This window comes from Acanthochromis polyacanthus, chromosome 17 (genome assembly GCF_021347895.1).
Source record: "Acanthochromis polyacanthus isolate Apoly-LR-REF ecotype Palm Island chromosome 17, KAUST_Apoly_ChrSc, whole genome shotgun sequence".
NCBI lineage: Eukaryota > Metazoa > Chordata > Actinopteri > Pomacentridae > Acanthochromis > Acanthochromis polyacanthus.
Genome location: NC_067129.1, coordinates 12,161,507 through 12,187,684, shown reverse-complemented (window position 1 = coordinate 12,187,684; position 26,178 = coordinate 12,161,507). Strand labels below are relative to the sequence as shown.

Here is a 26,178-nt window from a genome sequence, read left to right as displayed (position 1 = left end):
AAACCTGCAGTCTGTTTGGATAATATGCTGCAATGAGGGTCTAAGATGCAATGAAGTCTGATCATTTACAGCTTTATATGGGAGAAAAATTATTTTAAATTCGATCCTGGATTTTACTGGGAGCCAATGAAAACAAGCTAATTTAGAAGAAATATGAGCTCTCACTGTTTCCTGTCAGAACTCTGATTGCAGGATTTTGTATCAGCTGGAGGTTAAAACAACAATAAACAACAGCTCTGTTACCTTTTGGCCTCTAGCCCTCTCCTCCTTTGTTGAGGAATCCATCTCACACATCTCCAAACTGAAGAACTGCCCTAGGGACTTGTCTTCTGCTCTCAGCTTGTCCATGGCTCCAGGTTCAAAGAAATCTTGCCTCTTCCAAGAATGAATCAACTTAGCAGTTTGCTCAGTTTGCTTCTGTGACATATTGTTCAAAGCCATCAAACGCTGGAGCTCTGAAGCAGGAACATATTCATCGTGAAAGAAGGATTTTTCTAGCTCGTGATAGACAATTAATGGGGATATTTTTTGGCAGACCACTTGTTGCAAGCTGAATGCAGGAAGAATCCTTGGGGGCAGCATCTATTTTTTGCTTAATGAGAGCAGAAGCAGCCATTTCTGCACCCCTTGGATCTTCAAGCATGGCATCATGAAGATTTGCCCTCCTGTCCGAAATACCACAAGGTTGTGGATGTTGGATGCCTTTGCCTATCACCTGCTTACATCGCTTGCAGATTCTGATTGGTTTGGGCGTTGCAAACCTTTTAGGACCTGGCAAAGGTGGTCTTCCAACAGGAAAAGGCCCTTTCTTGGTTTTGCCACCAAAAGTATGATCCACTTCAGCAGGATTAGCCCTAGCTAATCAGCAATCAGGCAAATACTGGATGGGCAGCCCTGCAAGTCTCTTAGTTTAGTGACACCTCCGAACCTCGTTGTCAGTACTGGGAAGTTCAAAGTTTAAAAATCAACTGGATCTTCCAGAGCAGCAGGCTCTCCCCTGTCTATATCGGATATTTTTGCAGCGGCCACATATGCCATTTGGCAAATTTTGATCATTTGGATAAAAATCTTCCATGAAGTATTTTTGTACTCTGTTGAGAACAATGTCAGTAATAGCAATCATGGATGAGCCTTTCTTAAAGCTAGTGGCATAGCTAGTGGCATGTTGATTGAGGTGGATATCAGTCACTTTCTGTTTATCTCACCTTAAAAACAACTGTTGTTGAAAAAAGTTGATTTACAGCTTTCTTCTCTCATCAACAGACAAAATTGATATTTCGTATTGTATACCACAGTAAGTGACATGTAAAGCAACTGCCCCTGATACTTTGCAGATAGTTAGTTATTAGATTGCTGCTGATTTGGTCACAATGCAACTCATAAATTTCCCCTGCAGAGGTTAAAGCTCACTTGGAATAATGTGCATAGAATGTAAGCACAAACACAACCACAAAAATATCAATTTGTGATTTGTACTTGTAGATCATGTCTGGATGGCTTTTGGATTAACCTTAAATATTCCTCATCAAACAGTGATAGCTGATCTTTCGGTTTTGCCGACACGTATACGCGGTCACCTCTGAACTGAATCCTGTCAAAAACATTTGGAGGTATTACATTTCAGTAACCCTAATAAAATCTACTTTTATGATTTAAATGCCTTTCTAGGTGATAAATTTACAAAACCAGCCTTTACAAAAAAAACTCAAAATAGTGTCATTTTGATCAAAAAAGACATAATTTTCAAAATGTGATTTCTTGAAAATCCCTCATCAAGAAATGTATTTCTTTAAATTTTTTTTTTAAATCCTCAGATACTGAAATTTAATTTGGCACTAACTGTTTCTTCTGAACTTTTTTATCACCCTATCATCACTTCGCAAGACCTGTGTAAACTCAAACTCTACACCAGTTGGGGGCGGTAAAACACCGGCTTGCTGTTTAATGACCACCACTAAACCTCAAACAAGACGAAGAAGAAATCACTCCCGGAACGTTAGCCCTACTATTTCTGTGTAGTTACATGTCAGCTCTAGTAACATAGAAAACAGATAATTTAAAGGTTTATACATACCCATGGGGGGTAAAAACAAACAGCGAACTAAAGGAAATGTTCGGGTAAGTTGCTTCTGTAACATCCAGTGTTGAAGTAGCTAAAGGTGCTAGCAACAAGCTAATGTAAGCTTCAGGTTAGCCGCTAACGCAGCGTGTGGCTGTGCTGTCACTACTGTGTCATAACTACAACCTTACTGTCTAGATAACGTTGTTCCTTTTTTGTTGTTTATAACCACACATTTCTCTCACAAAACTAGCCGTCCAGCAGCGGCCGAGCTGCTGAGGTACTGACCCGAGAAGGTGGTGTCATCCCGGGGTTCGTGGGCTTCGGCTCGACGGTCACTTCGGAGCTGAGTTATGTGCCAGCTGTCCACGGCGCTGAGGACATAGACAACCTGGTAGATGCTGACTTCCGGTTGGTGCTTAGAAAACTCTCCAAGAGGGATGTTGTCACCAGACTTAAAGTGAGTTTTAACCTCACTTCTAGCATTAACTCTATTTGAAGAAACTTCTCACACATACTTTTATTTGCTGCAAGTTTAATGCAGTACTGTGTCGTTGTAACGCAGTCATCCAGGTCATGATAGTCCTATGAGCTTCAGTGAAAAGAAATATTTGACATTGCACCTCAGCTCTAACTGACTGACAGGGAGTCTGAGACTTATGCTGATAATGGGCCATGACTAACCCGAGACTCACATGCCTCAAAGTTGTGGAAATGCCAAGTCAGGGGTGACTCAAGATGTTATTGATGGTCAAACTTTCTGGGGAGAGATCTCATAACTGTTAAGAGTGCAGAGACCTGTCAACAGACTAAAAGATTGATCCACAACTGCTTGGGTCAGCGGAGACAGCTGCTTAGGACAAGACACCTGCATCTGAAGTATAAGAAGCATGCCTTGAGGATGGCAATATGCACATTCTGGACTGAAAAGACAGATTGTTTGAGAGAGGAGTGAAGGAAGTCATTGTTGTTAAACTACAAAAGCTATCTTTAAACATAAGAAGGGGGTCTACGGCACTAATTGTCATGTACTTAAATCACAATTTTGATATATTTCCCCAGAAACCACTTACATTAGCCTCAATGTTCAGAAAAATCATCCAACCTGTCAGTTTCACAGTCTGTTACACCTTGAGGCATATGAGTCTATGATCATTAATGGGCCATTCTCCATGTCATTATATATCTGCCACTCCATCAGTCAGTTAGAACTGAAAAGCCTCTGGGATGACAGATGAAACTCCTTGAAGAAATAATTTCAGTTCTTTTTATTTCATGAAGCTCTTAGGAGAGTGTCAAATTGTATACACAAAATGTCCAAGCAATCAAGCACATATTATACTCAAGTGCCATGTGAATATCTAAATATTTTATGTCGTAAATTGCCACTTGAAATACCACAAAATGTTTTATGAGAAACATGAAAAGAAAGCTCTCACTGGATATGTTGAAGTCGCCACAGGATCTGTTTTGGTTCAGGCTTGTTGAGTGAAAATGTGGAACCTTTTCAGGCTGTGCAAGACTTTGGGTCCATGTGTCAGGAGCGGGATGCTGAAGAAGTCAAAGGGGTCCTCCCATACTGGCCAAGGATTTACTGCAAAATATCAGTGGTAAGTTGGACTGGACTTTTTTTACTTTCTTCAGTTTTCACAATTTTTTTTTTCTCAATGTTCCAGAAATACACTATCATTAGTATGTAACTAAACACCAGTTAATTTCATCATTGTATGTTTTGAACTGCCTTGTCCTTTCTATCACATAATAGTAAAGCATCACATATTAAAAAAATATTCAATTAGTAATTTCAAATATCTCTCTGTAAAACTACACTGGGTTGACACTTATATCATACCTAAATGTGTACAAGTGCTAATTTTGAAGTTTTGAATTCTGTCTTCATCACCATATTAGGATCATGACCGCCGCATCAGAGAGGCTTCCCAGCAGGCCTTTGAACAGTTGGTGCTAAAAGTGCGTCGCAGCCTGGCTCCCTTCCTGAAGAGTTTGATGGGCCACTGGATTTTGTCCCAGTGTGACACCTACACACCTGCAGCCTCTGCTGCATGCCAGGCCTTCCAGGCTGCCTTCTCACCCACCAAACAGCCCGAGGCTCTCAGCTTCTGCAAGGATGAGATCCTTACTGTGAGTTGTAGTGGTGGCTTAGTGTGGACAAAGAGATTTTCATTGTAATCTAGTAAGCTACATTTAACATTTAATTGTTGCTTTCTTAATGCAGGTGCTTCAAGATATTTTGTTAAAGGAAACAGCAGATACACTGAGCGATTCACAGTGAGTTGAGAGTTTAGCTTCTGCGCCCATTCCTCTTACTGTTCCTCTTACTATTCTGGCTCAATGTTAATATGTCCTGTGAGAGTCTTTACTGATGCACTGGTTCACCCTGTTCCCTAGAAGTGTGACAGAAGAGGAGAGAGATGCCAAATATGTGCGCATGCTGACCAGTTCTCTGTTGGGGGTGAAGAGGCTGCTCTCCCTGCTGCAGCCGGAAGACAGGGTGGCCCTGGAGCAAAGACTAGCACAGCTTGTCAACTCTGGGAAGTTCTGGAAGTACAGCAAACACAAGACACCACAGGTACTAGCATTGAAAAGGACAGCAGAAAGAAGTCATGGCCGAGTTTACATGATGTGTGTGTCAGTGTGTGCATTCCTTTGCTCTTGTTTATGTGGCTACATTTCCACATGATGGCAAAATGTTCTACTTAAAGCTTTAACCTCTGAAAAGACAATGTGATATTTGTTTGTGCTGACTGTAAAAATGTCTATAATAACCACTACAATGTGTTGTTCCACAGGTCAGAGGGGCATTTTTTGAGATGGTGTGTGCTCTGTGTGAGTTCACTCCAGGACTGGTCCAAGCTGAAGCAGCACGACTCTGTCCTGCTGTTCTCCTCAGTATTGACGACACAGATCCTGTGGTGCTGCCTCCTGTGTGGGAAGCTGTTCTTCACGTTGTGTCCATAATCCCTGTAAGTTTAGGTTTAAGAACACCTCTTTGTCCTCTGTGCTATTACAGTACAGTTAATGCATAGTGCAAGGAGAAGTAATATTAACCATCATTTATTAGACTCACAAATGTGTAAACACCTAAATCGATTCATTTATTTTTGTTCTGCTAATTTAAAACTAAATTGCAGCTAATCTTTAATTTTTGTTGTTGTTGCAGGATTGCTGGTCACATGTGAATGCCAAGAAAGGTTTCTTACCAAAACTTTGGGCTCTGCTAAAAGAAGGCGGCAAAGGCATGGCTAAAGCACTTCATCCTAATCTAATGCCGCTTCTCAGCAAACTTCCTCCACAGGTCACTGATCCGAATTTGGATTTCTACACCACGTTCTTCACTGCATTCGTACAAGGGTAAGTCTATTATGTGTGTTTGGATGGGGTGATAATTTGCAACTATAATTTTTTAACTTTCAAAGGAATCATGTTATGACAATTTACATGTATTATCATTTTTAGAAAATTTTGCTGGTAAAATAAATAATTTAGTGGTAATTTTAATTTTAATCCAAGACAATTAATTGTTTAAATTCATAGATAATACAGTGAAGATTTTTTTTTTCCTGATGTTAGTCATAACAACTGGACATGTCATTTCACTCAGCGGTGATTTGTCTGTTTAGTATGACTTTGCATTTATTTTCTATCTTTTCAGATATATTGATAGAACATGCTACACTTACTGCTCTTGTTATAAGTCAAAGTTTAGAATTTTTGTATCGCTTTGTAGAACTTAAAACGTTTGTGTTTGTTTCAGTCTGTCTAGTGAGCGCGCAGTGACAAGCCCATCAGAAAGTGCAGTCATAGTGACATCTTTTGTTGAGTGCATGAGGTACTGCATATTGCACAATATAGACAAAAATGAGGACCAGAGGAAAATAAGGACCATGCTTATTTCACAGCAGGTGGGATTTAACACTCATGCATACTTTTATATTTATCTTAGATCGACTGAAGTCCACAACTTTCTTGGATTCTTTTGTTGCTTGTTTTTTTGTAGCTCCTACCTCTATTAGAAGAGTCCCTCAGAAGTCCTTCTCTTCAGAATGGTCCTCTTTTCCTTTTGGGCACCGAAATGCTAATTTCCTGGGAGAAGAGGGCAGGTTTACACAGTGAAGGTGAAGCAAATGACAACAAGGATGTATTTCAAAGACTTCTGGTAGATTTCTGGGAGGACCTTGGTCTGCTGCTTGTGCGCTATGTTGACAATGAAGATGCAGATCCACAGGCTTTGGAAGGAGTGGCCTCATTGCTGCAGGTGAGTTTACATTTTTTTTTAAACATATTCCCCCACTGAAAATTTCTGATTTGACACTAAGGATACAGCAGATCAGTGCGGCTGTCAGAGCAGGTTATGTCTTTCAAAGTGGCCAAAGTGCAACAGTTAAATAAATCTTTTCTCTTGTATTTCTCCAGGTGATGCGTTACCCTGAGAGGGTAAACAAAAGGCACGTCCACAAGAAGAAATCTGTCAGGATGTGTTTCTCTAAGCTGGAAGACAATGAGAAAACTGGAGTTGAGGGGGATGGTGTTGAGAAGCTTGTGCAGACAGTGTCAGAGCTTGTTAATGAGAAGGCATTTGGGTCCCTACAGACCCAGCATTTTGAAGATGTAGTGTGCCAGCTGGCACAGCTGTGCCTGGTGCATGTGAATGAGAAAAACTCAGAGAGACATCTTGTTTTCCTCTCCCTTCTCCTGCGGTCTTTCCATACACCCAGGATCTTCAGTGTAAGTCACAGAACTCCAGATAACTCTATTTTAATGTCACTTTTTTTTGTTTTTATTTATACAGATCCAATGGTTGTGATGAACAAATCTGCTATGTTTGTAGTAATGTTTATTTAATTGGCCTAAATTTGAAAACACTATGTGGTCCCTTGCATTAAATAATGGAAAATGTTACATTTTGAACAGCTCTTTCAATTCCCTGATTCTATCAATTTTATTCCTAAACTTAGACTTTGGTTGAAGTGGATGATAAGATAACAAAGGACGATAAGCAGAGGGATGAGGTGATTATGAAAAATCCAGCGATGCACTTCTTGCTGGAGCGGGTGGTGGTGTGGCTGGCAGAGAAGGAGCGCAGAGACACCGAACACCTGGTGGAGATGGTCTTCAGCTCGCTCTACTGCTGCAGCAGGCAGGAGACCACCCGCATCCTTAACCACCTCACAACGGTAACGGACAGATGTCATAACACGTAAATTGGTACTGATTAAAAAGTCAGCATGACTGCTTATTTGTTGTAGATTAAACTTCGCTTTCTTCGCTGACGTTTACACTCTGCTTTCTAGATGGATTTACAGTGGGGAATTATCCTTCAGATTATACAGAGGGTAAGTGCCATTCTTTTTTTTTTTTTAAGAAAGTATGTGTATCCCAGTAATAGATCAAATTTACACTGTTAGAGATGTCCAAACTATTCTGCTGTCTCTCCTGTCAGGCATGTACGGATCCTGAGACACTTCAGAGCTGTAGTGATTGGCTGAAAGGGTCAGTTCTGGGTGAACAACTCCTGGGATTGACTGAAGAGCTGTGCAAGGTGGGGAGCAGCTCTCACGGTTCCACCTCCTCTACAAGCAGCCACAGTTGGATGCTTATAAGCCTGGTTCTCTCTCAGCGCCACAACAATGGTGAACACAAACACTAACATTATTTCTTGCCATTCTTGCAAAAAGGGCTTTTTTGTTTTTGAAATCAGTCACTAACTATATAATGATTGTTTTGATCTGTTTTGCATGTGCAGAGTCTCTGATAGGAGAGGTGTACATGGAGAAGATCTTAGAGAAGCTCCACGCCACTTTATTGGAGACTAAGAGTCTGTCAGATGCAGGCAACATGGAGCCGCTCATCTCCTTCATCTGTGATGTGGCTTCCACGTTCTTCTCCTCTGTACAAGACTGTCTTCTACTAGTCTCTGCTGAGGAGCTCTTGCTCACTGTCTTTCAGCTCACTGCCCAAGATCAAACACACACTCATATATCCGGTGGGTAGTCACACAACAAAAAAACATATCTACTTGCCATATCTGATAAGTAACTAATTTGTCTTCATATTGATTTTGAAAGACTCACTTTTAGATAAGCTGAGGAAGGTGTGTGCAGCTGGAGTCCAGTCACTGGTCCAACACTGTGGCTATGAGGTCAATGAAGGCGGCTTTCTGCACAGCGCAGCCGTTTGGGTTACGAAGCAACTTCTCACCGTCTCTCTTGATATTAAAGGGTAACCAAACACTTTTCTGAAATAGTTATGACAGTAATCATTATTCATTGTCTCTTAATTGGTGCAAACATATTTTAAGAATCTTTTCCAAGGCTTTGTTGTGGCTCAAGCTAAGTCTTTTTTTTATTGTTGCAGTTTACAGGTTCTAGTTCTGGCTGTACAAAGTCTAGTGGAGACCATCATCTCAGTCTGTGATCGAGCCTCGGACATCCTCATCCAATTCTTTACCCTCTTGATGCCTAGCCAGACAGAATGGACAAAAATCAGGCTGGCCTTACCTCCTCAGGTCTGCAATTTAATGCAAAATCTTTACTGTTGGAAAATTCAGGCGCTGTTGCACATTTGTTTTGGAGAAGTTGTGAAGAAAGGACTCTGCTATAATACATACTGCACACAAACATTTGAAATTCATGTACTGTTTGCCACTTTATTCTGTTTTCTTCAGTGGATCAAAACCCCTTTACTGTCCAGCCGTCACAGAGGAGTCTGTGAAAAACCCTCCATGGACATCTGGAGGTTTAGGGAGTCAAACAGGCTGCCAGCCCACCTATGTGCCTGTGCCCTCCTGGGGAAGGTGGCCCAGACTGCTGTGCGTATACCTCGTGACCAAAAGGATGCAGAGTATCCTTCATCCCTACCCGACCTCAAGTACACAGGTACGCATGGGACCGAACATGAACTACATTTGTTTCTTAACTTTATACTTTCACTTTCTCTATATGTATATGTAGTTGAAAATCACGCAATGTCTCTCGACAGTCTACGATGGTGTTTTAATATGTTTCTGCATGTTTTTATGTGGCAGTTTCTGAATTGCTTTATGCACTGCAATGGTGTAAGGAGGTAAAGTACAGCCCCACAACAGTGTCTGCCTATCACAACCTACTGAGTGACTGGGGGCTGTCAGACGGACTCAGCAGCCAGGTTCCAATGAAAACCCTGCTCGAGACACTCTACGCAAGGTGAGGTTCACTAAATTACAGGGTTTTTAGTTGTCTGGATCTGTGGAGACACACAAAAGATATTGATGTGATTCATTTATTGGACAACACGTTTTGTGGCAAGTAGTAGAAAATGTAACTGATAAAAAAATGTTAAATGCAAACAATGTGTCAGCTTCTGAAGAAACACTTTGTTGCCATATTTCATTTTATGGGCAGTAATTTAAACCAGTATCAGCTGACTAAACTGTATTTTTTTGTTACGTTTTAGATCAGTGACTGATGGAGGTCTGTGGTCGCTGGCTCTAGAAAACTACATCCGCACCAACAATTTGGCAGATGGTCACCATGCAGCTGTGAGGAAGCTGTGTGGTAGTGCAACCAGGTTGGTAATTTATTAAAGTAGTTTAAATGCATAGGCTTTCACATTCAGAGCTGTTATGTGAACACTCTTACAATTGTCACTGTGTTGCACACTGAAAATGATCTGTGTTTGTCCAGTTTGTTCCCAGTGTCTCAAAGCAAACTGAGCACGCTCCAGGTGCTCTGCCCCATCATGACACAAGAAGACAGAGAGACTCTTGTAGCTTTGGCCACAGCTGGATTAGTGAACTGGCAAGAGAATGAAGGTGAGTATAGCCACGTAGGAACACACACAAATATAATGATTCAAATGTGTACATGAGCATTATGAATTTAAATAAGCAAACAATAATTTTGGGCTGTCTTGCAGATGTGTATGGGTGTCTGGCGGTGCTGCTGTGCTGTCTACAAGCCAGCACACAAGTAGAGGAGGAGGTTGTGCAGGCTATCCTGGCTACTGTGATGGAATGGAGGAACAGCAGGGAGGACTGGTTTCTCTTTAGCAGGTAATGTAACCACGGAAAAGCATTTATCATATGTCTTGCGACATTTGAAGTTTGTATACAGTGTTTTTTAATGATATAAATCTTTGTATTTCAGTGACCTTTCTAAAGCAACTGCAGAACAGCTGAACCTTAGTGTGGAGATTATGCGTTTCCTGTCCTGGCTGGTGACTCATTGTCCGACAGTTCTTGGGGGAAGCCAGTGGGACTTCTTGCTGTGCTCTATGTTAGCCTGGTTGGAGGTAAGACACAGCTAAAACACATTATTCTGTTTTGCGGCTTTAAGGGTCAGGGGCCAGACACAGCTACAAAGAGGCGGTTGGATGCTTGCTGTCCTGGGATTTCTGAATGCGTTTGTTTACATTGTAAGAATCCTTGCTAGGCCACTGCTTTCTCCCATAAGAAAATGATATTCTACTTTTTTGATCATATATTTTCTTCAACAGTTTTATATTTATGGATCCATTCTGCTGTTCCTCACAGTTGTTGACTTGATTTGCTTGCTTCCAATCTCAGACTGCCAGTGAGAATGTGTGCAGTTTATGGAACCCATGGGTGCAGCTGTTTGTGTGTGAGAACGCTGCATTGATAGTGAAGCTGAACCAGTTTTTCACATCATCTTCGCCCGAGTTGCTGGAGAAGCTGCCGTCAGAACTGGCTGGTGAATGGACAGACTTCTTTGTAGAGGGAATCTATAACCTGCTGTTGCCTTTGCCTGTCAAGATCACAGGTGCGTGTATTACTTTTGGATTCTTCTCGAAAAAGTCGAGCACCAAAAACCTCCCTATTTTTTACATTTAGCATATCACTGCTTATCTTCTGCAGAAATGATTAGTAAATTAGGGATCCAAAGGTGTAGTTTCTCTGATTTACACCACCTAGATGAATGCTTCCTATTGGCCCCTTCTCTTAAGACAAATTCCCAAATTCGAGAGCAATGTGAACATATTGTCAAGAAACCTTACTAAATGATACACTACGTCTGGTCACAAAGCTTTAACTTTCTCCTAGAAGGCATCAAATTTAGAGCAGATCCCTATTGCTCTTTCTGTCCAGATAAACCCACTGGCACATTTATCCACATCGCCGGGGACTGCCCTCGGGTTAAATACTTCTGAAGTGTTTCTGTAGCCCTTTCCACTGTGCTGGGGAGACTGATCCCTGTTTTTGCTAAAAGTGCTACTTCTCCATGATGCTATAGCATTTCAGTTAAACACAAAATGCAGACGTCTTCTATGTTTTTACCACATCAGAAAGGATGTTGGTGTGTTGCTGGAGGACACCAGGCTCTTGATGACTGAGACGGTCAAATTTGAGCTCTCCTGTCCATATAACAAAACCCCAGAATATTACTTGTTTGGTAGAATCAAAACCTACTTGACAAAGAATGAAACTCTATTTTGTATGACATGTGTATATGATGACATACAGCTAAAACAGTAAAACATAAATTAAGTGAAATTTGTCTGATTAGGTCACTGAGGTCAGTAAAGTTCATTGTATTTATTCATTTTCTTCCTTTTATTTCTCTTTTAGTTGTGGAATGGTATTTCAAGCTCATGAAATGTATACAGAAAAAAAATGTCTGTAATGTTTATTACCGTAAAAAATCCGCTTTCAAAGAAATTAAGCAGGATTTACAGAGCATATACAGTATTTACAGAATATGTCTGACAGATTCAGGTATGTCTCCACCAAATATGATTCCTCCTAAGCTTTATGGACTTGAACGTGGCGTGACACAACTTGGCCACAAGTGAAGCATTTTATTAGATCATATGACAATGACTTGTTTATTGAATCTTATGCAATTACTGTATGTGGGTGTCCTGAAGTCATAAACCTTTTGGCTATCGTTTTGTTATCTTAATTATTTGCTGTCTTCTCAGATGCCTTCACTGAACCAGATGACCCGCTGTTCCCTCTGGCGGTACTTCAGTCAGTTGGCGTGGCTCTGACATATGTGCCTGTACCGCAGCTAAACCAAAACTCCCTGCCACCTCGGTTCATAGCGGACCAAAAGACAAACCTGCCAGAACCTCTTCAAACACTCCTCAACACTTTTTGCCCTCTGCTGCTATTTAAGGCCAGACCTCTTCAGATAACTGTCTACCACCTGCTGGAAAAGTAAGGATTTGTTTGATAATGTTTATAAATGGGTGATGCTTTTTAAATTAACTAAAGTTTCTGCTACAAACTGTCCAAGCACTGCATCATACTTGAAGTATTATTCCTGAAATCTTAAGGGCTCTCTAGGACAGTGGCACAGATGGCAAAAAAATCTTACTTAAGACAAATATAAAACAAGAAAAATACTAATTAGTTTACTTGCTTATCATTAAAATAGAGTAATGCCCCAGCTGCCTGAGTGTGATGGAGAAGGAGACAGCAATAAGTCTGATGATGACAGTGATGAGCCATGTCTGTAAGTCATTTGTGGATATCAAAATATTGTGGGTTTTACACATATGTCAAGGCTATGGTATTGCTTTTGAATTATTCTTACAGTCATATATTTGTACTCAGTTCCCCTCCAGCTTCCCTGATGGCCATCCTGTCAACCTGCGAGGACTTGTGTGATAATATCTTGGCAGCAGTTCAAGTGGGAGAGTTTGCAGTGGTCCAGCCTCTCAGTGTGGAGTACTCTTGCATCCTGGGATACTTGCTGGCTTGGAAGCTGCTTCTCACATTTTTCAAATCCTCGCCCTCCCATGTGAGTCCAGACAATTCCTGGCTGCACATGATGAGATATTCAGATTTAACTTTTTGATTTTGTTAACTGTATGAGAGCATATACAAGTAGATTTACATGTTCTAAAGTCAAAATGGGCTTTAATGACTATAGTAATATTGATATCAAGGTATTTTCACAGTACTGACTGCTCTTCTGCTTTATTTCTAGCTGCGTGCCCATTATGCCCAGTATCTTAAGAGAAGCTGCTCCCTTAACAAACTTCTACTCCACCTCTTCAAACTGATGCCTGAGAACCCCGTCTATCCCAGTCATGGGTCAGAGACGAGGGAGACCAAAACCTTCTTTACAGAGGGCCTGTTTCTGGCTGTTGACAGTAAGCAAAGCACACTCACCTGCACAGTTTCTGCACTGTGAAATGTAAGCAACCACAAACCCTCCTGTTTGTTGTTTGTGTTTTCTGCCCGCAGAGACTGAGGGTGTTGAGTGGGAGCTCCCTCACCTGGCTTGCAGTGTGTACTACAGCACAGTGCAAGACCTGCCGGCCATGGTGCGGCTGTGGTGGAACGGCCAGGAAAAGAGAGTGAGCGCAGCCGTGGAGAAGTTCATCATTAAATACATCAGTCCCGTTCTCTCGGCCCAAGAGATCTCCTTAGTCCACACCAGCACTCAGATGTTTGAGAGCATGACTGTAAGTTGTCAAACTGATGTCGTTTTAGGTTAATCAGTAGGGAGTTTCTGCTGTAAACCAGTAATTTTTCTAAAATTTAAATTGCCAGATTTATTTGAGGGAGTCAGTATAACAATGGAAGACAGTGGATTCAGCAGTCTTGCAAATTCACCGGTCTCATTTATACATATTTCTGAAGGACATAATTTACTTTAAGTACTGCAATTTCATAATGAAGATCTCACAATACAGTGGCTGCAATTTCAAAGTTTCCTTTGTTCTTGACTTTGGCACAAAAGAAATAAAAATGCATAATGAGGGTCTCTTCATTTGGAGGCATTTTGGCAGTAATACATGTTTTGAATTTTCGCTTAATGTCCTCTGTGCTAAACTGCATAGCATCATTTAACTCAGTGTTTCTGGCAACATTTCTACAGTTTACAGTCCAGATGTTGAACTTTCCAGCACAGGCTGTCAAGCCTTTTGGTTTTGTGTTTTTGTTTAAAAAATGCTCTCATTTCTCAGCTCCTCTGCACTGAATGTTTATGAATTAATTTAGACAGCTTGCAGATACTTTTCTCTTAGCCGTTGGTAAAAGGCTAATAGAGGTAATAACAAACATGTAAGCTGAACAAATTCTGTGGTGCAATGCCTGCCTCACATTTGTAATATAGTGGTGCTCAGTAACAATAGATTCTGTGAACTGTAATGAATGAACTCTCATTTGAGGATAATGCATTCAGTTTATCAAGTGGGATCCGGGCATCGAATTATATAGCAGGTGCCTGATGATTTAACTGAAAGATCACCAATGACAACAGTGAATTTATTTATTTACTTTTTTGCCCTAGGTCAAGGCCCGCTCAGCAGCGCGGGAGGTGATTGCTACCTATTCTGTGGATGATATCTTCATCGAGTTGGTGATTCAGCTTCCACAGAACTACCCTCTAGGCTCTATCACTGTAGAGAGTGGGAGGCGTGTGGGTGTTGCTGTCCAGCAGTGGAGGAACTGGATGCTGCAGCTGAGCACCTACCTGACACATCAGGTAGAAACAGCAATAGATATAAATGCAAGAAGTTGGTATAGTAACTAGGGACTACAACCCTAAGGCCGTTCTCACACTACAGGAGTTTTCAAAATCCTAACAGAATTTGAATTGGGGTTGCATCATACATATAAGGAAAAACTTCACAGAAATTCTTCTCTGTAATCTCAGCCGTGCACACGCTACAAGATTTGAAAATAATGGCGTATTACACACTACAGGGTATCATTAAGATTATTGTGCCAGAGGGAGCAATCAGGGAGCAGAACGTCACCTCAGGTGATCTCATGGGGAAGCAGATGTAAACAAAATCGACTGTGGTGCAACAACCTGCTGGAACGCTAATAACACTTTGTACTGAGGAAAAAACAGAAGGCTCAACAAGTCTGGATGAGTAAATGGTTGGAAAGATGAGGTCAGCATGAGTTTATTTTTCAGCAAAGAAAAGATTTTAACCATCAGTTTTAATATCTGTATCTAATGCTAGCCTCAAGGGCTAGACTGTTTAGCGTTGCTTGGCAACAGTCTGCTGGTCTAGGCGCTAGCGTGATCATCTCAACCACTCAGGTAACTGTCAGACATTGTTGATATTAATCGTGACAGCGCTGTTGAGTTTGAAAGCAGTTAGGGAGGTTTTATAGTGAATATGTAGGCTCTCTCACATTACTAAAAAATCTGTGCCAAACAACAGTTGAGACTAAAAACTAGATTGTTGGAAGGGGTGAAATGTTTAAATCAGCCAGAAACTCTTGTAGTCTGAGCCTGGCCTCAAAGCAATATAGACCGAGAGGCCTGTGAAGATACTTTCTTTTTAGGGATCAGCAAAGACAAAGAAGATGAAACCACTGCTAAAATGTAATTGTGTGTTTTGTGCTCAGAATGGCAGTATAATGGAGGGCCTGGCTCTGTGGAAGAACAATGTGGATAAGCGTTTTGAGGGAATAGAGGACTGTATGATCTGCTTCTCTGTTATACATGGCTCCAACTACTCCCTGCCCAAGAAGGCTTGCCGCACCTGCAAAAAGAAATTCCACTCAGCATGTTTGGTGAGAGATGCAAATATCTGATGTGATCAACAGATGAGACATCTAATTACATAGATAGATACATATATATGTACTGCATTTTTTTGACTAATTACAGCACCACACAGTATGATGATTTCTTTCCCTCTCCTTTCCACAGTACAAATGGTTCACTTCCAGCAACAAGTCCACCTGCCCACTCTGCAGAGAAACCTTCTTTTAACGTCCGGTATGTCAACCTTGGCTGAAAGGATAATGGTTTTTTAATGAACCAGGACTGGATCGATTGTGATTACATGAAGAAGATTCTTGCTAAATGTCATCTATTTTAAGGTCCAATTTATAAGATCACTGAATTAAAGGCATTGCTGTTAAAAATCTTGTGCTAAAATCATTGTGATTGTTATGATTTCACAAGATTGTATATTGACTTCACAAGATTATGAATTGTGGGTTGATTAGCTCCCAATGGTTGTTTGTCAGTGCTTTACTTTACTGTATATACTCTGCATCAATAGCTCCCTGCTGATGTTTTTCTGTTGTGTTTCTATCTTCTTTTCTAAGCTCAATGTTTAAGAGGCTGAGTCGCAAAGTTGGTCAACTTGAGCTGGTCATGTGCCTCAGTCATATACAAGCACCTGGTGAAATTAGCAGTTTCCTAAACTAAAAAAAACAGATGTTTGATTATACTTTCATCAATTTTTCCTAATATTTAGGAGTGGAAAGACATTATGTCTGATTAGTGACATGCATTTCAACCACAGACAGCAGGAAAGAGGAATTCTTGAAGAAGTTAATAAATGTCAAAATGCCTACAGTCATACATATCAAAACCCAGTGGCATGTGTCTTCCTTTGTGCCTGCATACAGCTGTAACTGATGTTGCAAAGCAAATAAAATTCAACTCAATGGATATTATTCACGGATGAAAACTGTGTTTTATATCAACAGAGCATGGGTCAACAAAAGCATACACATTGGAAAAGTGTATGCTGCACTTCACACAGAAATATCCATTCATGTAAATATTTGTCATTGGGATGTGTACTTGAACCTTTTTGCTTCCTTTGGTTTTGAGTGCTGATCAGACTCGAGAACGATGCACAGTGTATATTTTCCAGATGACAGCATTGTACAATACAGAACAGGGCATATGCAGGGATTTAGAAATGTGGCACACAGACTGCTCTTGTATGTTTTTACTTTGTGCATGCACAGACTTTTACTCTTGAATCCACAAAGTGTTTATACGTCTGGCCCCAGGTGTATTGTTACACTAATATTCCATTAAATCCCTTTGCTAAAGGTAGCTTTTTGTATTGCTTCCAGGGCTTAACTCTGACTATAAAGACTTAATGATCACAAAGAAAACAGACTTTAAACATGCATACATACCTTAAAGTGTAAATCTATGGGGACATAGCCCATTTTGTCAAGATTTAATTCCAAACTGAACCACTCTCCTTAGTATTTATGGAATTCAGTCGCTACGTATCTTTATTCAAAGTCAACCGAAATGAAGCTCAAGTGCTTCTATGAACTGTTATGTTAACCTGAGCCTCCCAATTACAGTTATATCGTATTATTTCCATACACGTATTACTGTAAGTAACCTGTGCTAGTTTCCAAGAAAAGACTGTAATTAGCCTCAGCCTGTGACTGCTGCACCAGTCTCCCAAGCTCATTTGTCTTGGGTCCACCTCCTCCTCATGTTGAATAATTTATCTGTTTAATGGAGGCTTGCTCTCATCACAGTTGTTCCTATGGAATTAATTATGACAGATTAAGCATGATCAATGAATTAATCCCTATCATTTGGTCTGCTGTCTGTGTGTGTGCGAGCATGTGTGCATTTGTAATTCATTACTGCGGTCAAAATTTATCAATACATACAGCCAGCATCCATCATCATCTGCCCTTGACCTTTTTAATAGCCATTGATCTGTTTGCCAGGCATAAATATTTATACGGATCCCCCCCACCCCTCTCTCACAAGTTTTGACAGAAACACTCACACCAACAGCCTCAGATCTTATTGCTCATTATCTGCTTGATTAAGCAGTGGTGCAAATGTTATGAACTACAGTACAGTCCTGTGTGCAGCTTGCTCTTTACATAATATAGGTCAATCCTTGCCGCCAGGTGGCAGTATTATCACAAAGACTAGTCGACCGCCTGCGAGTTAAAACTACTATTTGAGGAAATGTGTACATATTAACCTGAAAGAAAGGGATTATTGTTTTGGACTGTCTTGGGAGCTTGAATTACGTACAAGGATCACATTTTATAGTGATTTTTTCTGTCTCATGCTTTTCAGACAAATAGTTTTTCCACTTATCCAAATCATTAATATGGAATTTACAAAGGGAATTAGCAATGGATCCCAAAGGGATTATTACTGTACCATCTTTAATTACACAAAATGAACTTGATGAATTTATTCAATCACAATACCCAGAACTCTCAGATATGACATTTAGAGATCAAGGTTAAATGTTGCCAATATATTGGTATCTGTGACTGGGAAGCCTTAGACGGAGGGAAACAATATATGTCACACACGTCTCCTTTCTTCATACTGAAAGTGCTTTAGATGCCATCCATTCATTTATTATCTTCTCACACTGACCCACTTCCATCAAACTGCTGTACTAGCACAAGCTAATTAGCAGCCACCCTGTCAACATCCAGTCAGTTCACTGGCCTTACTGGCCTCCGAGCCTGATTGGTGCAGACTTGGTTACCTCATAATTAGCCAGGCTAGTTAGCTCCCATTTAGCTCTCCCTGACCCATTTGAGAGCCTATTAGCATTCCAAACCATTTGCAGGACGCCGGCCCCACCCTAGTCACGCCACTCCGCAACACTGCAGACAACCGCTCAGCTCCAGTAATGGCTTTGACTTAGTCTCGTGTATTGTATGTGTGTTTGTGTGCCCATGTGTCTTATGTGCATGTACAAGCACATGTGCCTGTCAGCATGACTTTGCTGATATTAGTTCTTTTTAAATGAATACCACAAAGTCTTTTATTTTTTTCTTCTTTGCCTCTGTGTTAGCTGGTCTCCCTCACCTCCTCTCTCCCTCTCTTTACCTCTCTGCCCTGTTCTCCATCATATCGTAAACTGCGTGAAATAACACACAGCATACAGTCAATATCTCAATTTGAATGTCATCCCGGGAATTCATCCGATCCATTTATCCTAAACTAAAGCAGGGAATTTTATAACCGGAGCCATTTCCTCAACTGCATTTGACTGGTATGCAAAATGATCAATTTTATTAACATTTGCTGTTTTCATATAATGAAGATAATAAACAATCATTATTGACCTTAGTCTATCAGCTGCTAGACATGCATTTGTATTAGTCATTATGGTTGGAAAAAAGCTGCCTGGTCCGCCACAGTTTAAATCTACTGTTATTACTCTGTCATCACGCACAGGCCTTTTATAGTTTTCTATTACTGCTGTCATGTTACAGCAGCACTGGAGGACACCAAAGACTTGGAGACAGAATGTGCTGTTTTCAAAAGATCGTGCATGTGATTCAGAATCACAGTGAACAGATCTGAAGAGAACATTGTATCCTTTAAGACTAAACTCGTGGAAAAGAGCAAGAAGGTAAAGAAAAAACATGCATGCGATATATTACGCTGTCACACAATGTGCGGTAACGGTAAACCGGAACATTGTAAGGTCTAAAATTATATTTAGAAATGGTTTCAGCAGTCATGTGAGCACATTCTATTTAAAGGGCTATTAATAATACATGTTTTTTCGTTCTATGATAAAATGCAATAACCGCAAAGAGGCTAAACATTTTTTAAGGTGCATTTTACGCCAAAGCAAGCAACCCTTTCCCATGAGGACTCTTACTCTCAAGTATTCTGAAGCACTGGCCAAGTTCACAGTCAAGCACTGGCAGCACAAGCCTGCCAACAAATAGAACTGGCTGTATACTTTGTCCTACCAGAAAACCTTTTGCATGTAGCTTCAGTCAGCCAACTCTAAAGTGGAGCCTCAGTCCACACGAAAATAACAGCACATGAGAACTGTAAAAGGATTCCGAGCATGACCACATCCTTTTAAATGCAACTAGGACAAATGCACGAGTGGTACCTCTTGAATATTTTAGGTTGCATGTGTTAACCTCTGCACATGAGCTCACTGCACAAGTTCATTCAGCAGCGTTATTGTTTTCCAAAGCAGTAGGGATGGATCTCCTCTGCCCTGTCTGACTGCGTGCAGAGGTAGCAATTAAGCAGCAAGGAGTTCACCTAAGAAATATTTCTATCATGGCCCATTCTCTAAATTTAGAGAACCCCACAGGCATGTCCATATATTGTACAAACGCTCTATATATTGTGATAGAGGCTAAGAAAATGGACTTCTATTCCCTGTGGCAAAATTTGATTTACTGTTCTATTTAAATGGCCACACAGTTCCAGAGAGGCTGGTGTTTCCATAGCTAAGCCCCAGGGCATTTAGATACATCATGCTGTAAAGTAACAAGGCATTTAGCATACACCAAAGAAGGTGGAAAACTGAAAAACCCTGCACTTGACTCAACAAAAATTAATTCTGCCTTTTAATCCAACATTTTGGATATGTTTTGTGCCAGTCTAGGCTATGTTGGTTGTTCTATCCGTAACATTGGCACAGGCTGAAATTTTTATCAACTTCAGGATGGATTTCTTTGAAGATTTTGCGCGTACATCCATGCTTCCCAGAAGACGAATTTGGGATTTTGAGTGAAATAACTTGACTACTACACACTGGATTGATTTAAAAATATGGTATGCATGAACTGTAGAAACTTTGATGGTCTTTTTCTGACTTTCAAAATAAAGCAATTTTCGTCAGCTAGGTGCATGATAAGCACCACACTTAGCTCACTAAATTTGAATTCTGCATGCAAATCGTGCACTTTGATACTGTTTTGGGCCAGTCTTGGTTGGAGTGCAACTTTCATCAACTACCACATGGATTTGTATAAAGTTTTGTGCTCTCCAGAGGATGGCTAGCGAGTACTTGAGTAATCTTTATCCCCCCTTTTCTTAAGTGACATTTGGAGGTTCGAGTGAAATAGCTTGACAAGTTATCAGTGGATTGCTATGAAATTTGGCACAGGCTTTCATGAACTGCAAAGCTTTGTTGATCCGTTTATGACCTTCAAAAATTAATGACATTTACATCAGCTTGAACTGTGCTTGGTGTGAGAATAAGATGGTGAACACGACAAATATTCGCCTGTCAGATAAGCATCTGCTTTTAAATATTGCCATGTTAACATTCTGACATTGGCATTTAGCTCAGAGGTGCACCCATTAGAGTCACCTCTTAATCTTTTCAACTCATAAAACAGATTTTTTTTTTTGAAGAGTGTCACTTTGATTGAAAGGCATGAAGTTCAAACTAAAGTTTCAGCTCACCTTGACGTTGTTGTGCTGATACAATGGCTGACACAATTCAGAGAGACAGAGACATAAGTTCACCTTTCTTTAGTGACTGCGCTACCTGTCCCCCGTCTGCCTCAGCTGCGGTATTTACTGTGCAACCAAAATCTGATCCTGGATGGTTCTGCTTGTCCGCATCAATCATCAGAATGGCCCAGCTGATAAACAGGTATAAAGCGTGATATGGCCCGATGCAGTGCCACAAACTAAGTGAGAAAGCATGAGATCCTTGAAGTTTTTAACAATTAGGAAAATCCTAATTGGCAATTACTTTGATTTGTAATCCTAAAGGTATTTAATGAGCTCATTTAATGGTGCCATGGAGCATGATGGAGTATGGTAATTGGTTTTTATAAGAAATGTAAAAATCAAGGTGTGCTTGTGAGGTGGGTGGTGCTACTTATTCGCAAAGCCATTATGGGACATTAAGAGAAAGTTTTCTGCAAGAGAAGCTTGGGGAAGAATCTCAAAAACCCAGCTGTGCTCCTTGGGATAAAAATAGACACATGGAGTTTTGAAGTAAGATGTTTTGGTGCTGGCAGCTCTCTTTGTAATGATCATCCCACTGATGATGATGTGTTTATGTACATCCATCTTCAAGGGTAAAACTGAAAGGCAAAAAAAAAAAAAAAAAAAAAGCCAAACAGCTGCTGCTCTTGTAGCTTTTTTACAGCTGTGGAAGTGGACATCTCACTCTCCAGTTCTAACAAGGTCGTAGCTGTCAGGAAAGAGTGAGGCCGGGGAGCTAATATACTGAGGCCAGGAGGAAGGCTCATCCCTCATACGCACAGCAGACGGACGACTGGAGGGGCGAGAGGAGGGAGGAACAGTGTGGGATGGAGAGAAGAATGGAGATGAGCGAGCAGAAGGCAAGAGGCGCAGATTAGGACAAGTTAGACAGAAAAGACCGAGAGAAGAGGCAACAAGATAATGGAGAACTGGAGCAGAGAGTGGAGGAGGAAGAGCGGAGAGGAAGAGAGGGAAGTTGGCTGCCCTACCCTAAAGCAGTGTTGATATGACAGTTGTCTGAGGCCAAATCCGAGGCCAATTCATTCCACTGATAAATGCCTCTGGCTTTACCAACCTTTACACTGACGGATGCATGCACACTACTTTCCTTCTCCTTTTCTGGATGTGAGAGAACAACTCTTTTGTAACACTTCAGCTTTACAGTAGAAAAGTTATATCTGAGCTATCATTATAAATTTCCTGCAAAAAGGAGACATTTATTGGCTGATCTGAAACATAAATTACCCCTATGCTGTGTTCTTACACGGCCTTTATCTTTGCGACATGCGCCCAACTCAGTCATGCTGGCATCAGTCAGCAGCACTCATACGCCCTTCTTATCATTTTTCTGTTGGATTGGATGTATCGAGCAAATGGCTAATAAATAAAACTAATTATGCTTATGATAACAGGATGATAATTCCACATCAATTACTCATTTGCTGCACAACTAGGACACTTTGGTATTTCACTGACTGAGTCAAGAGCAGAGAGAGGAGAGAGAGATACCTGAAAGCATTGCAGCCTATGGGCTAATACTCACATTATGTCTACATTATCTCACTGTGCAATGGAGCCTTATCAAGGCTTGCAAAAATAACAAGGTAATCAATTAAGTGAACCATGCAATTAACTTAATTAATTGCTTGTATGCCCAGGAGTTTCCTGGGGCTTGTGCTGTGGACCACATTACTACACTGGCCAGTGATTAGATTACAGAGTTAGTAATGCCATTTGAGTCTCAAGTGTGAGAGCTGCAAAGTGGAGTCCTGCTGGTTGCTGTAAGCGTCTATCTCCAAATTAACAGTATAATGCATCCACGGCATAAATAAGGAAGTCATTTGTCGGGATACAGATTCCAGTGAATTGAGATACTTTCTTTGAACCCATGCAGTACACAGGCAAATCTCTTTTGACAGAAAATGTGGTGTGTTTTTGGTTGCTAAGAAGGAGATAAAGCAAAATTGCTCCGGCATCTAACAGACAAGGGCATGAGATACTTTGCTTACTGTGCACAGAGCAACACCTGATGGCAACAACACAGCAGACCTTTTAGGCCCTACAGCTCCAAGAAATGTCAATATTTAGATACATTTCAATTCAGACAACATTCGTGTTTGAAATGTTAGCCAGATTTAAAAGGCAATGGTCACACAGTGGTAGCTGGAAAAAAAATCACACACATATTTCACCAGTGCACAGATACTCAGAGGTGTGAAAATGTGAATATACGTATCCATAATAAAACTGGCCGAAATCTATACTTAAAGCAATGCAATGAACTTCTGACAAATGCAGCACTTAGAGCGCATTTTCACACCAGACAGTGTCCAGTTAAAAGTTTTTACAGCCTGATCCTGTGAAATTGTCTTGGTTATCTAATGTCTGCCAAATTTCCAAACTGTTTAGCTGCAACTTTAGTTGTTATTTTGTGTTGCCACATATCCTGTTTTAACAGTTTGATGCCACATCTCTTTATCTTCATGGCACAATTTAACTTTAGTTAACATGGACTTTTAGTAACTAAAAGCCCAAACTGCAAATTCTGATGGACAAACACATTGTTCGCTTTGTATTATAGTCAGATTATGGATTTTGTATGAATTTTCAGTAATAATCCATGCAAATACATCAATAGACGATGGTTAAACTGAAGTTTTATCTTTCATAGAGATAGAAAAAGAGAAAATCTTTTGCCTTTAGTTCCACCAGCTAAAGGTGAAGACACCATGTTGTGATTGAGGTTACGGAAACCAAAGTGAGAAGCTAATGCATATCATTACACTCACTGTGGATTTCAACATGCAGCATTCTTGTAAGACAATCTGGTGATGTTCTTCTGACACCTCAAACTTACTCAAAAACAAGTTGTGTCCGTATTTCATTTGGCTTCACGTGCCAAAGAGAACAGACACGCACATTGTTCAAACCACGCACACACATGAAGCAACACGAGGAATTGATTTGTTGTCATTCAGATTTGTCCTCCTCTGTTTCACTGCCAGTAATCTGGTGCCGTTTCTCTGTGCAATATTGAAGATAAGAAACCCTGTCATTACTGTAATGTGCTGTGTTTGAGCACCGTGCTACTAAACCAGACATCATGGTTGGATTTTACCAGAACAGAATGTGTCTCTGTCCCTCTGTCCCGTTTTTCTCTTGTATTATAATGAACATGCTGACAGTCGAATTAGCATGGTGTCACTGCCGTAGTATGCTTCAGCGACATGGCTTCACAGCTGTCCCACTGTGATAGCGCGCTGCACTCTGTTAAGGATCACAGTACAGCCCGTGAAACACGGTGGAAAGAGGCTGACTGTGCCTTTATTTGGATTATATTATTGTTCCTTTCTATACAATTTTGGTGCATTTTTGAAAGCTTCTTTTCAAAATAAGACTGGGGCAATGCCTAATTTCAGATTAGAAACACTTAATTTGCCTACAGCAATGACAGCTACAAATAAACTGACCAAAAGGGATTTCGAGGTTTGTTTGAACATGTAGCACAATTGTGTGAGATATAGATAGATTTCTTACAACCAATAACACATTCTATATCCAGGGATGTGAGTTAATTGCACTGAGAAAATGATGTTCAGGCTTGTCTGGTTATTTCTCACATACCCACCCAGCAACACACACACACTAGGCTCGAGGTCTGCACCTGAGTCCTTCGGCTGCAGGTGAGGGAAGTGAAAAAATGCTCATTTTAATTCAATCCCCATGAGTAAGCTGGGGAAGTTCACACATCCCGCTAACACATGGCTCCTATTTTTCAACCCACACAGCCACACTGGAGAGGCCTACTCTTAATAGGCTCCCCTGGGTTATAATGTTATTGTTGATTTCCATGCAGAAGACACAAAGACATACATAATCAAATTCACATGTAAGCACGCACCAACAAATTCTGCATGCATGCATGCATGAATGCATGAATGCATGAACACCGGCTGAAGCAGATCCTCCTCGCTCCCTTTGTCTCTGTCTTTTTCATTCTTATATTTACATATTAAAGCACACACACACATGCAAACACACACACAGCATCTAACCCTCCAACATCATTTGGTTACTATGATGAAATTATTTCTATAACCATGAATATGAACCAAAGTGTGTGATAATGGGAATGTAAATTTTATTGAACTAAGTAAGAGTCTTTTCAGAGAAAGAGTATTTAAACTGTGGCTACATAAATCTTTTTGTTTTGCCAGAAATGCATCACTTAATAGAGTGCTTTAATGCAAACTGTTTCAAATTTTCTCCTTTTTATGCACTTTATATTGTCCAGTCAGCACACTCTTAGTTAGGTAATAAAAGTAAGTTTGATATTAGTGTCCTCCTTCCTTCCCATCTGATTTATTGGGAGAGATGTTTACGGTGGAGAAAAAGCATACGTGTTGGTAAAAGCTAAATAAGGACACTTGTGCAGTATTATTTTATGTGTTTACATAATGTCATTACACTGCTGACTGCACACTAAACTTTTATCATATTTTTGACGATATATGAACATTTTTGACATCTTGCCTGTGATAATTAATCAATGAAAATCTTGGTCAACAGAAATCAAAAACTATTCAACCAATCGATTGTTCACAGAGTACACTCTGTATCCTAGCTTTATTATCCTAAAAAAAATAATGGATAAACATAAAAAGATTTGCATCATGTTAAGCTATCGAACCTAGTTATTTTATTCTGAAATGATAACAACAGACTCCAAGCAGACCAGTGTGCACCTGAGCCATATTTCTGAAAACAGAACTGCATGAACTTGTGATCCCAGTACAAGAAAAAAAAGGAAATATAATGCAAATATGTTAGCCTCCTGCTTTTTTTCTAACATACTAGCGTACTGTTTTTCAATGATATTCCATGTTAGTTGCTGAGTTCAGAAAGTTTGCATTTGCCTTTTCTTGGCCCTCCATTTTAACAAAATGCAGCCACACTGACGTCTTTGACATGGTGTCAATTAGTCTGGAGCTGGCTCCGAATAAATGGTCAGTAAAAGTTAAATATGTTAGACTAAGCAGTTTCCATCCATCAGGTTGGATGGAGTTGTGAAAACGAGTTTTTCACAGGTAGTCTACTCCTGCTACTGTCAAAAATGATGGATTAATCTTGAAAGGCTATAGATGTACCACTTCTCTCATTATGAAAGCAATGCCA

The 26,178-nt window shown here is 40.4% G+C and overlaps 1 protein-coding gene across 1 annotated transcript; it reads left to right on the top strand.

The window, feature by feature from the left end:
- Positions 1–1,952: 1,952 nt before the first annotated feature.
- ltn1 (listerin E3 ubiquitin protein ligase 1) lies at positions 1,953–16,457 on the top strand. The gene is made up of 32 exons (XM_022207755.2): positions 1,953–2,118; positions 2,313–2,519; positions 3,571–3,669; positions 3,971–4,201; positions 4,296–4,348; positions 4,469–4,649; positions 4,870–5,043; positions 5,241–5,431; positions 5,835–5,982; positions 6,078–6,335; positions 6,494–6,805; positions 7,036–7,254; positions 7,372–7,413; positions 7,521–7,710; positions 7,824–8,063; positions 8,146–8,299; positions 8,435–8,585; positions 8,745–8,955; positions 9,105–9,261; positions 9,512–9,625; positions 9,742–9,869; positions 9,974–10,109; positions 10,204–10,348; positions 10,623–10,836; positions 11,996–12,233; positions 12,454–12,531; positions 12,633–12,819; positions 13,009–13,174; positions 13,269–13,489; positions 14,320–14,514; positions 15,393–15,560; positions 15,700–16,457. Exons 1-32 carry the CDS (start codon positions 2,077–2,079, stop codon positions 15,760–15,762), a joined length of 5,313 nt encoding a protein of 1,770 aa, XP_022063447.2. The 5' UTR covers positions 1,953–2,076; the 3' UTR covers positions 15,763–16,457.
- The last annotated feature ends 9,721 nt before the right edge of the window (positions 16,458–26,178 follow it).